At 41.0% G+C, this 15361-nt stretch overlaps 1 protein-coding gene across 6 annotated transcripts in view; it reads right to left on the reverse strand.

Annotated features, from left to right (window-relative positions):
* Nucleotides 1-686: 686 nt before the first annotated feature.
* The window catches only part of LOC101442448 (TRPM8 channel-associated factor 1), a 49603-nt gene continuing 34928 nt past the window's right edge, over nucleotides 687-15361 (reverse strand). For 3 of the 6 annotated variants that reach the window (XM_004474146.4, XM_004474147.4, XM_004474148.4), the window contains exons 3-9: nucleotides 10121-11115; nucleotides 9747-9844; nucleotides 8457-8670; nucleotides 7903-8142; nucleotides 6714-7051; nucleotides 4997-5247; nucleotides 687-3186 (exon numbers count right to left, since the gene is read on the reverse strand). In XM_004474146.4, the coding sequence (XP_004474203.2) occupies nucleotides 3177-3186; nucleotides 4997-5247; nucleotides 6714-7051; nucleotides 7903-8142; nucleotides 8457-8670; nucleotides 9747-9844; nucleotides 10121-11115 (2146 nt within the window). In that variant the 3' untranslated portion in view covers nucleotides 687-3176. Of the gene's footprint in view, nucleotides 3187-4970; nucleotides 5248-6713; nucleotides 7052-7902; nucleotides 8143-8456; nucleotides 8671-9746; nucleotides 9845-10120; nucleotides 11116-15361 lie in introns of all 6 variants that reach the window. The other 3 variants (XM_071215326.1, XM_058297510.2, XM_071215327.1) reach the window with 1 other exon arrangement.

Below are 15361 nucleotides of genomic sequence, written 5' to 3' on the forward strand. Positions count from 1 at the left end.
CTAGAAAAGTTAATGAGGAAGGAACAGTCACCAGGAGACCAAGGATAAAAGGACACAAGAAACTTGGGAACCTCAAGATTTCCATTAAAGAGTTGACTATTTCTCTGAAATACAGGAAAAAAGAATAGCTGAAAACAGATTATAAAGTTCAGGCAAAGTGGCAAAGAACATACCAAGGAGACTGACAGAAGGATAGAAATCTTTTGACACCACCTGGCCTTAAACAAGATTCCTGTATTAAAGCTGTCATATGACTAGGGGTGCAGGAAATATTGCAGTCCTATTTATCATGCTTCTTGAAATATTTTCCTGAATAGGGGCAGATATCATAGGTCTTTTTGGGAAAGAACATTAGTTAGCAATCTTCATCCAACATCTTGTTGGACATTCATTCATTCATTCATTCATTCATTCATTCATTCAACAAATACTGAAAACCTATTAGATGGTAAGCTTTATCATCAGACATCTGGTAAGGTATGAGGCTGACATTTTTCTTATGGAAGAAAAATGTGAAGGTCAAGTGTGTTTGACTAATGGGAGATATTTAGTGTGACTTGAACTAGAGAGTAATGGGGAAATATGATGAGCCTGAGTGGATTCAAATACTTGCGGGCCTTGTAAACCATGTTAAGGATTTAACATGTTAAGATTGGACTGAATCTTAGTCAATGCGAAGCCACAGAAAGATTTTTATTTGAGTTTATTAAAAATTTTTTTCAAAGTAATACATGCACAAGGTAAAAAAACATTAAATAATACAGGACTTAAAATGAAAAACACAGTTTCCCACACCACCCATTTTAACCCTAATCCCCTCCCACATAGGCAAAGATTTTAACAAGTTCTATTTTTAGGTTCTCTGATAACTAAATTCTAACTTTAAATAATATGTTTGAACAATAATTTCTTGACTTCTCAACTTTAGACAATCTTTAATAATTCCCCATTACAAAAGATACGGATTTAACTTAGCCTATCCCCACCTTTCTTTTGCTTATCCTTCTCCAAACTTTTGATAGATATGCCACTTTTAAATACTTCTGTTGCTTTAATTTTTAGCTTTGAACAATATACTAGTTCTTGTTCCATTAACTGTAGACCTTATCTCTTCATTACCACTTGGAAGATATAAGTAACACTACCTTTCCTTCCACCTCTCTTCTCCCAATTAATTCTCAACCTTTTTCTTTCTTTTTCTATGTCAGCATTCATTACTTTCACCTTCTGTTCTAAATAAAAAATTAAGCTTCTCATGCTTTGACTTAGGCTGATCAGAACACTGAATATCAATAAATAGCATCTACATCATTATGGCTATGTAAATACTGTTTACTGAGACCCAAGTAGGGACTGGGATATCCCCCCTCCCCAAACATTTAATGTTGTAATGCCTGTGCCACTTCAAAGAGAACGTACCTACCACAAATGTCAAATTGAGTCTTTTCTTACACTCAGTGAATAACTCAAAATTATGCCCTATTTTATTTTGCTTCAGAATCAGACCTGAATTTTTTGACATATTTTTGTTTTGCTTTTCTTTTTTGTTGACTTCAGAAATAATGTGTGTCCTCCAGCTTCTCACTGATACTATTTATGGCAGGGAATGCGTGTTCTCCGTGAAAGCCTAAGACTATACCTTCTCATCTGAAATGGGTCTACTGGCTAACTGTAATCCTAGTGTGAGACATCTTGGATGAGGGCCATTGTTTACTGAATCTCCACTTCTTCCTCTTTCCTGGTTTTCATCCTCATTTTGCTGGAGAACTTCAGCATATTTCCTCAGTGAGGGTGCAAGGGAGGCATATCAGAAACTGTCTTTATTTTCATAAGATATTTGAAGTCATTGCTTCATTACTTTCAGTATTCAGCATTGCTAATGAAAAATCTGCTGCTGGTCTATTTCTCATTTGCTTTTAGTTAATTATGATGACCTATTTTTGTTACTCTCTTTCTCTGGGTGCTTTTACTCTTATCTATTCTAAATGCTTCAGAATTTCACAAGATTGTGTCTAGGCATCAGTTGTTTAGGGCCCCTTAATCTGGAGACTTGTGTTTTCCTGTTTTCTATTTCTTTTTTAAAATTTCCTTATGTGTATTTTCCCTGTTCTTTCAGAAACTCCTAACAGATATTGATTTTGTTGATTGTCTATGTCTCCTTTTCTTTATATTTTCTATTTCTTTTTGTGCCATATATATTTGGAGATTCCCTCAACTTTATTTTGCGGCTTGTTTATTGAATATTTTCAGCAGTCTTATTTTACTTTCAAAGGGCTATTTTATTCTCAGAGATTTTCCTTTCTCTTTAGCATCCTGTCTTCATTTTTACAAATACATCTCAAATCTCTTTGAAGATGCAGTTAGAATTTTTTTTAAAGATTTATTTTCTCTCTCCCCTTCTCTGCCCCGCACCCAGAATTTTGAGTTAGTTATTTTTTCTGCATTAACTTTGTTTCCTCTGGATTTCATTAAATTCTTCAAACTCCTAATTCTACCTAGTTATTTTCTTTACCTGCTTCTTCCTTGCCCCACTTCCTTGTCTGGGAATTCCTGGCTGACCATTGACATTTAAGAAACAATGAAACTGTTGAATTTTATAGGGAGTTGGTGTGGGGTGTGGGGTGTGGGTTCCTTCTGCCATTGTATGGTTAGGCCTGCTCTCCTAGTATGTCTCTTCTATGACTAGAAGCACTGGGCTCTTGAGTAAGGGTTTCAAATGTAGGAAATAATTCACTGATAGGCTAAGGGGCCCCCTAATTTCTGCAAAAAGGAATTTTACTCTGGAGTACCAACTCCTACCTCTCCTCAAGCAGTGTATTCAATTCCTTTATTTAAAACAGCAACAACAACAACAAGACACATTTTTAACTGGTACCAATAGTAGGCTGCCTATGTTCTATGCACAAGGGTGGGGGTGAAGTGGGATGGGGTACAATTTTACCACTGATATAACTCTTTAGTAGATAATATTCCCATATGCCCAAGTCTATTGAGGGTTATGTTGTTCAGATTAGCTTACATTCTGGCTGAAAGGTACCTTTCTTTCATTCATTATCATGCTTCATCCACGTCTCTCTTCCAGAAATCTGTTAAACTCTTCTGCATTTATAACAAAATTCCTTCAGTTTTCGTGGCTGAGGTGTGTCAATTTCCTTTTGTATTTCTTGACTTCAATTTCAGTGGGGCCTGGAGAGGAGGGGAGGAAAACTCATATGTTCAGTCTATCATGTTAAATTAGAAGTTCCACTGGAGGCTTTTAAACAGGGAAGTGACAGGAAGAACATTACATTTTTAAAAAATCCCCAGGCTATACTTCTGAAAATGTACTTAAGAGGCCAAGAATGGATGGATATTATTCTGAAAGATTGAGGATCTAATTTCCTCTCTGAGAACATGCAATATCTGGGAATTTTGGGAGTTAGGCACTTTACCAAAATAGCCCACAATTCAAACAAAACTCAGTAAGTTTTCATGGTGCCTAGAGAGAATAACTGAAACTTAAATAACACAGAACCTAAATAATGCTAAATGGCTCCTGCTAACAATATCTAACGGGAAGCACTTCAGGAGCTACTTCCTTTGAACTGGCATTTGGAAGAAATGAAAGGACTTTTTGTTCTAATAAAATTAGAAAAGGGGTAAGTACAATAAGGCAAAGCTCTGGCAAGTAGGGATATAGATTCTTTTGTTTGCCAGTAGGTTTCTTCATTTACTTATTTCTTTGGTCATTTGAAGCACTGTAGTTAAGAACACTCATGACTTGGTTCCAATACCAGATCTACCACTTATTAACAATGTAACCTTAGGTAATTATCTTAATCTCCATAAACTTCAGTTCTATCACTAATAAAATGGGAATACTAGTAATTTCTACCTCATATGATTATTGTAACAATTAAATGAAAAGATCTATAAAGGACCCATTATAATACTTAGCATATACTCAACATTCCATAATTGATAGCAATTATTTTAAATGTTAATATTCAACAAATATTTAATTGAACTTCTCCTGTGTTCAAAGCACCTGGACAAAGACATTCATGAAATAAAGGAAAATAACTCTAGCATTGATTAAAGACATAATAAAGGAATCCAAAGAAAGACATCTAGGCCAAATCATTTTGTCTATGCAGGTAATTCCCAAGAAACAACTATTATAGAATTCAATCCTCACAATAACCCTACAAAATAGATCCCATTTTACAGATGAAGAAATTGAGTCACAGAGAAATTAAGAAACTTTCTTAGGATTATACATCTAGTGGTAAAGGACTGAATCAAATGTCACAGGTGATGATCTTAACTCCTTATTTATGGGAAAGAGTAAGCTCATTACTCTATGGATCAGCATAAAATAAACAGCCTCTTAAAGGTGCACGCACAGTATAGCTCACAAACTCTTCAGAATTATCAAATTGAGTCTTCATAGCAATCGTGTGAGGCAGGGATTTTTATCATTTCACATATATGGAAACGGGAATACAGAGAAAAAAATGACTCTCCCTAGAGCTAACTCTATTTCTGGACTTTGTCTACACACTAATCTGTTTTTCAAGAATTTTGAAAACTACCCAAGTCATAAAACATAGGAGTCATGAGAGCTGTCTGGTTAATATGGTGAATGCATGGTCTAGTTACATTCTATGGCTGGGTTTTTGGAACAATGGATCAAAAATATAAACCCTGAGAAAGCCCTCAGGATGTCAGGATGAGAATCAACTGTGCCTCAGGATGGTGAACCAAGAGATGGTGTAGAAGCAGGTGCCAAAGCTCTCAGAATTGGGCTTTTTGGGTCAGGAGGGAATCTCATGGCTGAGGGCAGAGGAACAAGACTCAGAAACAGGAAGCTTCATCCCTGAGAAATTCTGACCCCACCTTTTGCTGTGGAGAGGACAAGGCCAGAACCCTAAGAGACAGAGGTAGAGGAGTGAATCCCCCGTCTCTGCTACCTCCCCACACCTCTCTACCTGCCACCTTGCTGGGCACTCCTTACATCTGTGTGAGAAGGTATAATTTCATAATATTTTCCTTCCACTCAGGCAGATAGGCCAGGCTGGTAGCCACTTCCTTCTGGATGGGCCAGGCCCAGGCCTCAAAGAAAGGAGCCAGATTCTTCTGCACTTGGTGGGAGAACATCTTGACCCACAGATTCATTTTGTCAACATTGTCTGTGGGCAAGTTAGTCTGGTTCCTATACTCGGTGAAGAGACGGATAAATGGCTCCCAACCAAAGGCCTCCTGTAGCTGGAAAGAGAAAAAAGCAGCAGAATGAGACATCTGAATGTGCAAAAAAAACTACTCAACTAACACGCTAATAACTTAATGTATATTACCTCATGAACATTAGCTTCATATCTATCACTGACTCTCTCCTGTTTTACCTGCTAACCTCATGCCCTACTCTCCCATATGCTAATCTTAGGGAGAGTCTCAGGGCTAGCACAGTGCTTGGTGCAAAGCAAATGCTCAAAAAATAATGGCTGTGGTAATAATTGCAGTGATTACTACCAGTTTTCCTGCTATATTGTCTTTTGCTTATCAACCCAGACCATAAAAGTAGTGATAGGGTATTACACTAGGCTTTGAAATTGGCAAAAGTGAAGAAATCCTGATATCTTTCATAGTTGCAAAGTTAAACCTAACAACTAGGAAATACCCAGCTCTATCCTCACATAATGGAGACCTCATTAATTATAGGTCTATGTTAATGTGCAAGGCTACGAAAATGGCCTTTGGGGGGAAGATAAGCCAGGCACAAGTAGAAGATTACATATAGACTACATAGCTAGAATTAAGTTGTTTGTCATAATTTTAGAAAAAGATAACCATCTTGAAGCCAACGGAGAAAGAACTCTAGAGTTAAGAAGAACCTTAGCAGTTTCCTAGACCAACTTCAACTTTATTTCATAACTTTTGTCCCTGGGATAATCAGTCTTAATGACAAGGTTAAATAAGAGCCTTCTTGGCTGTCTCACTATCATTCTTATGGGAGTGGGAATGAAGAGAGAGGAACTTGAACAGGTGGAAGGCCAAGAATAGGGCATGGCTGGCCTAAGACTGTGTTCCAGAATCCAAGGTGATGAAACTCTCCACATTGAACTAAAATTGATCCTGGGACTGGGAGGGAACTGGGGTGATTAATGATACTTCAAAGGCAAGTGTCCAGGTCAGTAAAGAACCTTGGATTGCCTATATTAAGGTGAAAACTGAGGCATAGCCAGGGTATAATGAGAAGACATAATACTCATCTAAGGGAAAACAAATGGGTCATATCCCATGTGTTGTGTGAGTGTGACGGGTGGGGTAGGGGCATCGATTGGTTTTATGCAGCTACTAAGTAGAGAGTTTGACTTCAATCTCAGTATGCCTGACTTTAAAGCTTGTGATGATAACAGTATTAATGGTACTGCATTTGCCTCTGTCGTTTTTTAACCTTTCTTAGTGCTTTCTATCTGCCCTCATGTATCATTTCAAAATCATCAGGTACAGAGTGGGGCTGAGGCAATTCAATCAATTCTACTTTAGAGTTAAGAAAATGATACACTTAGAAGAATCAAGAAGTAGGACTGGCATACTTGGACTCTGCCAGGGTCTCTAATGGCCTAGTGTGGGAGAGAGACATAGCAGGGGTTCTTCCTTCTGGGTTTCTAGGATATCATCTAATAATGTTGCTCTGGTGTTGCCCATCACCCTCCATTCTTGCCCAGTACCTGCAAATACGTTTCCAGCGCGGTCCACGCATTCCAGTTTTTCACATTGGGACCTTTGCCCAAATAGATTCTGACTCTTTTCTCTCGAACTGGGGGCCAAAGAGCAATATTGGCACGACCTCGAGGAATGCCCAGGACTGTTTCATGTACATAAACACACCACAGGTTGCAGGTGGCCTCGGTGGTGTGTGGTGGGAATTCCCACTCCTGCCGCTGCTGGTTGCGGCCCAGCTCATGGACGGGGCCCCACAGCCCCTTGGTCCTGATGAGTTTCTCATTGATAAGCTCCTGCACAGATTCCAGATGGCACATGATGGGGTACCCTGCATGCATCCACCCTGGGAAATGCAGGAGGGAAGAGAGGGTTAGGGTCCTTCCCATCCATCTCAAGGAATTCTTTTCTGTATTTTATTTCTTCTAAAACACCCAGTAAACCCAGGGTCCTTCCTGCATCTCATCTGCTCAGAAGGACTATCCAGACCAGGACCTTCCTAAGTTTCCTGCTTGGCTTCTCATCTTCTCACTCTGATCTGAAAAAGTATAGCTATGGGAGATGATATAGGCTACAAATAGCCATTCATGCTATTTAAAATGTCCATTTTTATGACGGTGCTCTAACCCATGTGAAAGTGTGCTGTTCTTTTTCTCTCAATTTGGAAATCTATGGTGGTTTTCCTTTTCAATATTAAGATTTGCAATTGCCCACATTGACACTACTATATAGTTATCATCCACAAAGGCCAAGAAAAGTGGAGTCTAGAAGAATTTCCATGGTTCTTTAATTTCTTCGCCTTTTCTCATTTTTCAGGTTCCTCAATCCCAAAGCAAGGATCTCGTTATTCAGCATCTACTCAAAATTGTTAAAGTTCATCTCCCAAAAACTCTGACCAGTTTGAAGCCCTACAACCATTCTTACCCTTTCCTTGAAATCCCCTGTTGGAAATCTGTGAAAGCCCAGCACTTATTTCCTGCACCATTCTCAATGTTTGATGAGTTCACTTGACATGCGGACTAAAATTGTTATTTCTTTATAAGTTTCTCTACTTTTCATTTAAAGAACAATAATTACATCTTATGTGTCTTGCTGGCAAAACACTTTTTAGCCTATTCATTGCTCACTGCATGATTGCTGAATGAGAGAACAGCACTTTGAGGCAACATGCACAGAAGGTTCTCCCAGAGCACCCACCAACTGAGATCTGCACGTCAGCAACAATCCTCTGTGGCAGACGCAAAGGGAAGGGTTCAGCTCCAAGTCGTGCCACAGCCTGCATCACCTCATCCCAGAGGCGAAGCAGTGGCTCAGGGTTTTCCAGGGTACGAAGATTTGCTGTTGGCACCGTCAGGATGATGTTGTCTGTAGCCAGCTCCCCCCAGGGACCTGGATTCTCTTGAATACGCTTCTTCCACTCCTCTTGGGATGTCTCCCCTAGGAACAGAGGCCATAGGGCTTGAGACTCACTTTCCCAAATTCCCTTCAGTTAAATCATACAACTTGAACCCCTGGAGGAGAACATCAAAGTCATGAACAACCATATCCTAACTCTCTATCCTGTCTTCTCTGAAGTCTTCATGGACGTGGTTTGGTCTTTATTTCCAAAGCCCCAAAGTTGAATCTAAGAATGCTTACCCTCCTTCCCTCCACAATCCATGCCTCTTCTCCTATAGCAAATAGCCTCAAATCACGTCCTCATACCCAGCTCTTTCCCTTCCCTCAAGATGCATTCCAGGGCTTCCACTCACCCAGCTTGTAGTAAGGGGCATGCACAGCCCCCTTAACAGTGATGGGCACAGAACCCAGTTTGGTGCTCTGGGGCACGATGATATAGAGAAGACCACCCCAGAGGCAGGTGATTGATTTTGTGGGTTTGTCCAAGCAACACCGGTTAATCACTAGCGGGGCTCGGAAAAGCTTGCTGGCCCTGGTCAGGTCGTCAGTGTGACAGCCAATCTGTATCTGGGGGAGAGAAATTCTACCATGTGATAGAGGAAGGGAACCCAGGAGGAGGGAACAAAGGGAAGGCCATTAGGCAATTACCCCATGCAAGCCCAGCTTACCCATCCCTTATGAAACATGCTTGGTAAACCCATGAAATTGTACCACTCCACCAGGTCACATGGACTGAAAATTACATGTGAACATTTTCCCAAGAGATTCAAACAGGTCCACAATGGGTCATTAGGTGGCATTAATGTGAGAGGCACCAGGTGTAACCCCTAAGGCTACTAATTCTGAGGCGGGCAGACTCCAACAAAGGGTCTCTTAGAGTCTCTGTAACAAGCAGAATCCTAAGTTGCCTGCTCTACTGTGGGGATTCTGGCCTTGGGAATGAAGTAGAGAGGAGATGCCATGAAAGGCTGTGTGATCTGGCAGAAGTGGTGGAGGGTGGATCTCTTCCTCCCATTTCTCCAAGGTTCCTTTTCTTCATGAAACAGATTAACTCCTGTACTCGGTAGAGTCCTGGGATTGCTTTCTCTGGGTTTGTGCTAAACAAGTTCCAGGACAGATAAGACATAAGAGACTCTAACCCTCATAATGACCTTCGTAAAGAACCTGACAGAACAGGGCAGAAAATTAATTTTATGAATACGGTATATATATGTGAAAGGAACAAAGCTTAAAGGGGACTAGGCAATCAAGTGTCATGGAGAAGAAGCCAGTTAGAAAGACCTTGGGCAACAATGGGAAATATACATGAGGATGGAAAGTGAATTACAATTTATTGAATGCCTACTGTGTGCTAGGGGGCTTTACATATCTTTCTTACTCCCCACTCTATGACATCAGTCAAAAGCAAAATAAACAGCTAGAAGTTGTTTAGCTTTGAGTCCTAGGCTCTGAAAGCTATCAGTTCTACATATCCAAATAAGCAATTAGCTTTCTACATTTTATATTTTAGTTGCCTCATTCATAAAATTCATTCCTGCCCTGTATTCCCAATAGGGTTTTTATAAGGACCAAACAAGATACTAAATGTCAAAGCAAGAGTATTTGCGTTACATGGTACTTGGTGAAATGGGGCATGGCTTTACCTTCAGGTCAGCAGCAGCAGCTGCCTCAGGCAGTGAGACTTCTATAATTTGCCTTCCAGGTATGTAGAGCCCTGTACTCATCCAGCAATATCTGGTACCTGCCAAAAAGCACAGGTGCCCTCCTCCATGAGTCCATCTCCACCTAGTGTTTCCACAGACCCGTCCTGAACTCTGCCCATCTCTTCCAATGCTGCCCTGATTCGTCTCTTCCAAACACCGCTTGAAACCCCCAACTCCCATATTCTTGAAAGTACATGCAAAGGATGGAGATGACCCCCCGGAAGTGATCAGATCCCCTGAAATGAACCACTGAAGCCATCACACCCCCATTCCCCAGTTGCCACAATGCTGAGCCCCCAGTCCTCATTCCATACCTAGATTGGTGCAATTGACCTCAACGGTGATAGGAGATTCTGAAGGGCGCAGATAGGGGCTGCTGTACATATCTTCAATTTCTGGGACTAAGAGAGAGAGGTCACTTCCAGAATGGGCCAGGCCAGTGGCCAGGGAAAGCATAGCACCCCGGCAGCAGTCATTAATAACAGGGTTTTCTCGGGTTGCTACTGGGAGGCGATAGCGACTTAGCAGTTTCCTCAGGAGTCGATGCACAGACATATAGGCAGGGATCTCTTCTGCAGGAATCTGTAGGAAAGCTGCACCATCTGGTCCCAGCTTTGCCAACCAGCCTTTTTCCACATTCCCTCTCTTTCTGCCCATTATAACCTGGAACTCAGCCAAGGTGGAGCGGAAGTGATAGGTCCTTATCCCTGATTTGGGAGTACGAAAGGGCCCAGGATTGAGACTTTGGCTTGTGATGCTGATGCCAAAAGGGTTGAGGAGGAGGTTACCTGGGAATCGAGCCAAAGGGGACACTCCTGGGTTCTTAAAGGCCCACCACCAGGCTTGGGCTCCAACGAATAGTCCCCCACCCTCTGCTACAAACTCCTGCAGTTCTTTCACATCCATGTCACTCACAGGTTCAAAGCAATAGACACTTGCATCACTGGTCAGATGGGGCTCAACGCTAGCATCTATGCCCCCGACTGCTAGCAGGCCACTCAGTGTTCTAAGTTCTGTTTGCACCACAATCTTGCCTCTGCGGCCCCCATCCAGCCAGCGGACAGCATTGAGCAGAAAGGGGCCCAATCTACCCACAGTGAATAACACCTTATGGCCAGTCACGACCACCCGGCCCCGTCCGTAACGGGCTGCTGCTATCACACAGCCATGGTAGGAATCTAACCCCAAGGGAAAGGCTAAAGCCCCGTGCACCAGCAGCTGGGATGGGAAACAATCTGAGTTGGTGATGTCCAGCTCTGAAATCCCATGCAGCAGTTCTTCTCTGTCCTCGGAGAGATCATCTTCACAACTGGAAAAGACACATTTGTTCTCTATTAGAGGATTATTCTCTATAAAACTCGTTAGAACAGAGCCTGGCAGATAAGTGCTTGTGTTACCTTTACCAATATCATTCTTTTTGGCTCTTACAGGAGATGAAAGGACAAAAGGGGCAGGTCTGATCTCACAGGGCATGGAAACTTGTTTGAGGAAAGACATAGGGACTCGGCAGTAATTTTGCTGCACTCATTATCAGAATAAAAATTCTCCAAATGGAATCTTGAAGGAAGCCCTGCTATGTTTACTCAATACTATATCTTAAATACTCTGGATTTAAGTTCATGCCTATCTCAGCCCTTCAAGCATTATATAAACAATCTGACAGGAAAACTAGTTTTTATTCTTAATAAGGAGTCTTGTTTATGAATCTCATGGAGCTAATTTTCTACAAATAAAATCAGTTGAGAGCCAGCTTAGTGGTTCTAGTGAAGAATCATGGCAGGGTGGGGCAGGGGACCAACTGGCCTTAATTCTAGGGAGACCCTCCTGTTATCAGAACTCATGAGAATCTACCTCTCCATCCATTCACTGCCTGCCCAAAGTGAGTGATACATATCTATCTACTATAAAGTTTTGCTCAACACAATCTGTTTACCATTTGGGGATAACCCTTCTCTATAAGACTTCAGGACATTCAAGAGCTCCAAATGGGAGAGGGAGCCCTGGTTTCCCAGTGAGGTTATTGGGGAAGGGGAGTATAGGGTGACCTCTACAAGCCTGATATCCTTTAGCTGGTTATGCTGGTCTTGTTAGGTAAAGCTGTGGTAGTTGTATGAGTAGAAGGCAGCTGTAGTACGGAAAAACTGAAAAATGGTGGTCAGGAAGATGACAATTTCACAGTGTTGGGGTCGCACTCTCTGTGGCTGGTAGAACTCTAAACAACTGATGGAAAAACTGTAGCCCTCTTAGCAGGTATGGTGGTTAATTTTATGTGTCACCTTGATTGGACTACGGTATCCAGCTGTTTGGTCAAAAAATAGTCTAGATGTTGCTGTGAAGGTATTTTGTAGACGTGATTACCATCTACAATCAGCTGATTTCGAGTAAAGGAGATTACATTTAACAATGTGGTGGGCCTCATCCAATTTGTTGAAGGCCTAAAGAGTAATTACTGAGATTTCCTAGAGAAGAAATTCTGCCTCAAGACTATAACCTCAGGTCCTGCTGAGTTCCCAGCCTGCCTGTCCTATGTATTTTGGACTTACAAATCGCCACAATCCTATGAGCCGATTCCATAAAAGAAATCTCTTAAATCTATCTATATATATACACGCACATATATCCTATTGGTTTTGTTTCTCTGGAGAACACTAACTTGTTTTAGTACTGAGAATAGTCCTAGAGGAAAGAATCTTAAGGATGAGTGTTCTGAATTGGTTTTGTGGTTTCTGGAATTGGTTCTCTAATTTGATTAGATTTAAAGGCACTTATGACTCTGTTTCCAGTGGTAAAGAGGGCACTGATAGTTCATGGAGTGATGTGGCAAGAGATATGCAAAATATCACCTAATAGAGACAAGTTCCCAGGTGAGCAAATATTTGATTCATTAGAACATTTTTGTCAAACTAGTGAGTATATTGAGATTGGTTCTTTGCTCCTAACTGTGCTAGACTAGAGAAAGAGGGGGAGAAAATAGTATGCATTCTGGGCTTCAAATTCTCAGTTCAAGAGCCACATAAATGACCTGAAGGTTTCTATGTCTGCCTTGAAAGAGACCTTTATCTCCTCTACCACAGAGGTGAGATTTCAGAAAACCAAACCTAGAATCTCATCCTGTGAGTGGCTGAATTATAGGCAAATCTTATTTCCAATCTCATTGAGTATCTGTTGAAGACAATGCCGAGGCATCGATTGGGAAAAAATGGGATCCTGAAAATTGGAATGAGGACATATGGGTGAATCCTGATGAAGCAGGAGACAGTGAATCCTAAATTCTGTGTCATCTTTGTCAGCAGAAGCAACCCTCCCACCCTTGTCTGAGGAGACTACAGTGGCCTCCTTTGAGGTTGCCTTGCAGGACACTGCTGATTATCCTCAGGACCCATCTCTGCCACCAATTTTTGCTTCTAGACCTTTAACTAGATTCAAGTCCCAGCAGACCCTGAAAGGTGAGGTATAAAGCATGACCCATGAGGAGGGGCGGTAAACTCTAAAAGAAATGCACGATTTTTCCAATTTACACAGATAGAAATACAGGGAATGTATGTGGGAATGGACATTAAGGGTGTGGGATTATGGTGGAAGGCAAATAAAGTTGGATCCAGCCAAATTTATGACTAATGGTCCACTCAGCAAAGATTCTGGACTCAATGTTATAACTTGAGGAGTTAAAAAAGCCTCTTAACAGTTTGGCTGAAACAGGGACCAAAGGTGGCAGGTTGGCTACACTGAACTGCTTCCATCATGGAAAAGGCAGTGTTTTGTACTTAATGAATACACACATATTCTGGATGTAGATTTGCCTTCCCTGCATACTGTGTTTCTGCCTATACTACCATCCATGGACTTAGCAAATACCTTATCCACTGTCTCGGTATTCCACACATTGTTTCTGAACCAAGGAACTCACTTCACAGCAAATGAAGGGTGGCAATGGACCCATGTTCATGGTCATACCATCTTCCCCATCATCCTGAAGCAGTTGGCTTGATAGAACAGTGGAATGGCCTTTTGAAGACTCAGTTACAGCAACAGATAGGTGGCAGTACAGAGTGTTATCCAGGATGCTGTATATGCTTAAATCAGCATTTAATATATGGTGCTCTCTCTTCCATAGCCAGACTCATGGCGTGGAAATGGGAGTGGCACCTCTCACTGTTACTCCTGGTGACCCACAGCAAAAATTTTGCTTCCTGCCTCCATGACCTTATGCTCTGCTGATTTAGGGGTTTTAGTTCCAAAGGGAAGAATGCTTTCACTAGTTGACACACAATGATTCCAATGAACTGGAAGTTAAGACTGTCATCCACTTTGGGCTCATGCCTCTGAATCACAGATAAAAAAGGGAGTTACTATACTGGCTGAAGTCACTGATCCTGAGTACAATGGGAAATTGGACTGCTACTACACAATGAAGGTTTAGGTCAACCCACCAAGTAAATGACCATGACCAGCTGAGGTGCTTGCAGAGGTCATAGGAATTACAGAATGAATAGAGGAAGAAGGTTGTTATAAACACCAGCTACAACTATAGGACCAGCTGCAGAAATGACTGTAATTGTTTTAAGTATTTCTTCCTAATTTTGTTATGAATGTTTATGTGTGTATATATATATGTATATGCTTAATAACTTTTTTTCTTCCCTCTCATATTCTCTTACCATATAGCATAAAATATATGACTGTTATCTTTATATAATATCACAGTACTTAAGTTGCAGGATTATCAATAAGAATGAACATTACCCAAGGCCTTTGCGTCCTCTTCTGGGGAAAGGGTTAGTGCATTTTTTACTGTATATAGGACAGTTCTATCATGTTAGGCAGAAGTATGACTTTGTTTTTGTCTTTATTTGGAGATTAAGTATGGTTTAAGGAGATGCGTTTGGGTGCCACGTTAACAAGGGGAGGACCATAATTGTTAAATTTATGTGTCATCTCGTCTAGGCTGAAATACCCAATTGTTTGGCCAAACACTAGCCTTGATGTTGCTGTGAAGGTATTTTGTAAATGTGATTAGCATTTACAATCTGTTGACTTTATATAAAGGAGATTGCCCTTGATAATGTGAGCAGGCCTCATCCAATTAGCTAAAGGTCTAAAGATTCCAGCCTACCAGCCTGCCCTACAGATTCTGGACTTGCCAGCCCTCACAACTGTTTGAGCCAATTCCTTATATATCCTATATATAGCTAATATAAATCATCTACTATTGGTTCTATTTCTCTAGAGAACCTTGACAAAGAGCAGGTACAACCTTTTCCTAAAAATAATACCCTACCCTACTAGATGACTCTCAAGCTCCTTAAAGCACTAACTATTAAAATTGTTCACCTGGGTCTTTCTGCTCTGATTCCAGGCCAACCAAACAACTTAGTGATTCCCATAATCATATGCCTAAAGAGAAAGAAGTAATAGGCCCGGTCAACAAGAAAGCTCTACTTTTGTGACATTTATATTTCTCATACAACATCTTGGAAAATCTATCTTTAATGCTCATTTTTATTTTATTACTTTAAACATGTATAAAAAATTAAATGGAAAATGTGTTTTAATTT

Source organism: Dasypus novemcinctus, chromosome 5, assembly GCF_030445035.2.
Source record: "Dasypus novemcinctus isolate mDasNov1 chromosome 5, mDasNov1.1.hap2, whole genome shotgun sequence".
Classification (NCBI taxonomy): domain Eukaryota; kingdom Metazoa; phylum Chordata; class Mammalia; order Cingulata; family Dasypodidae; genus Dasypus; species Dasypus novemcinctus.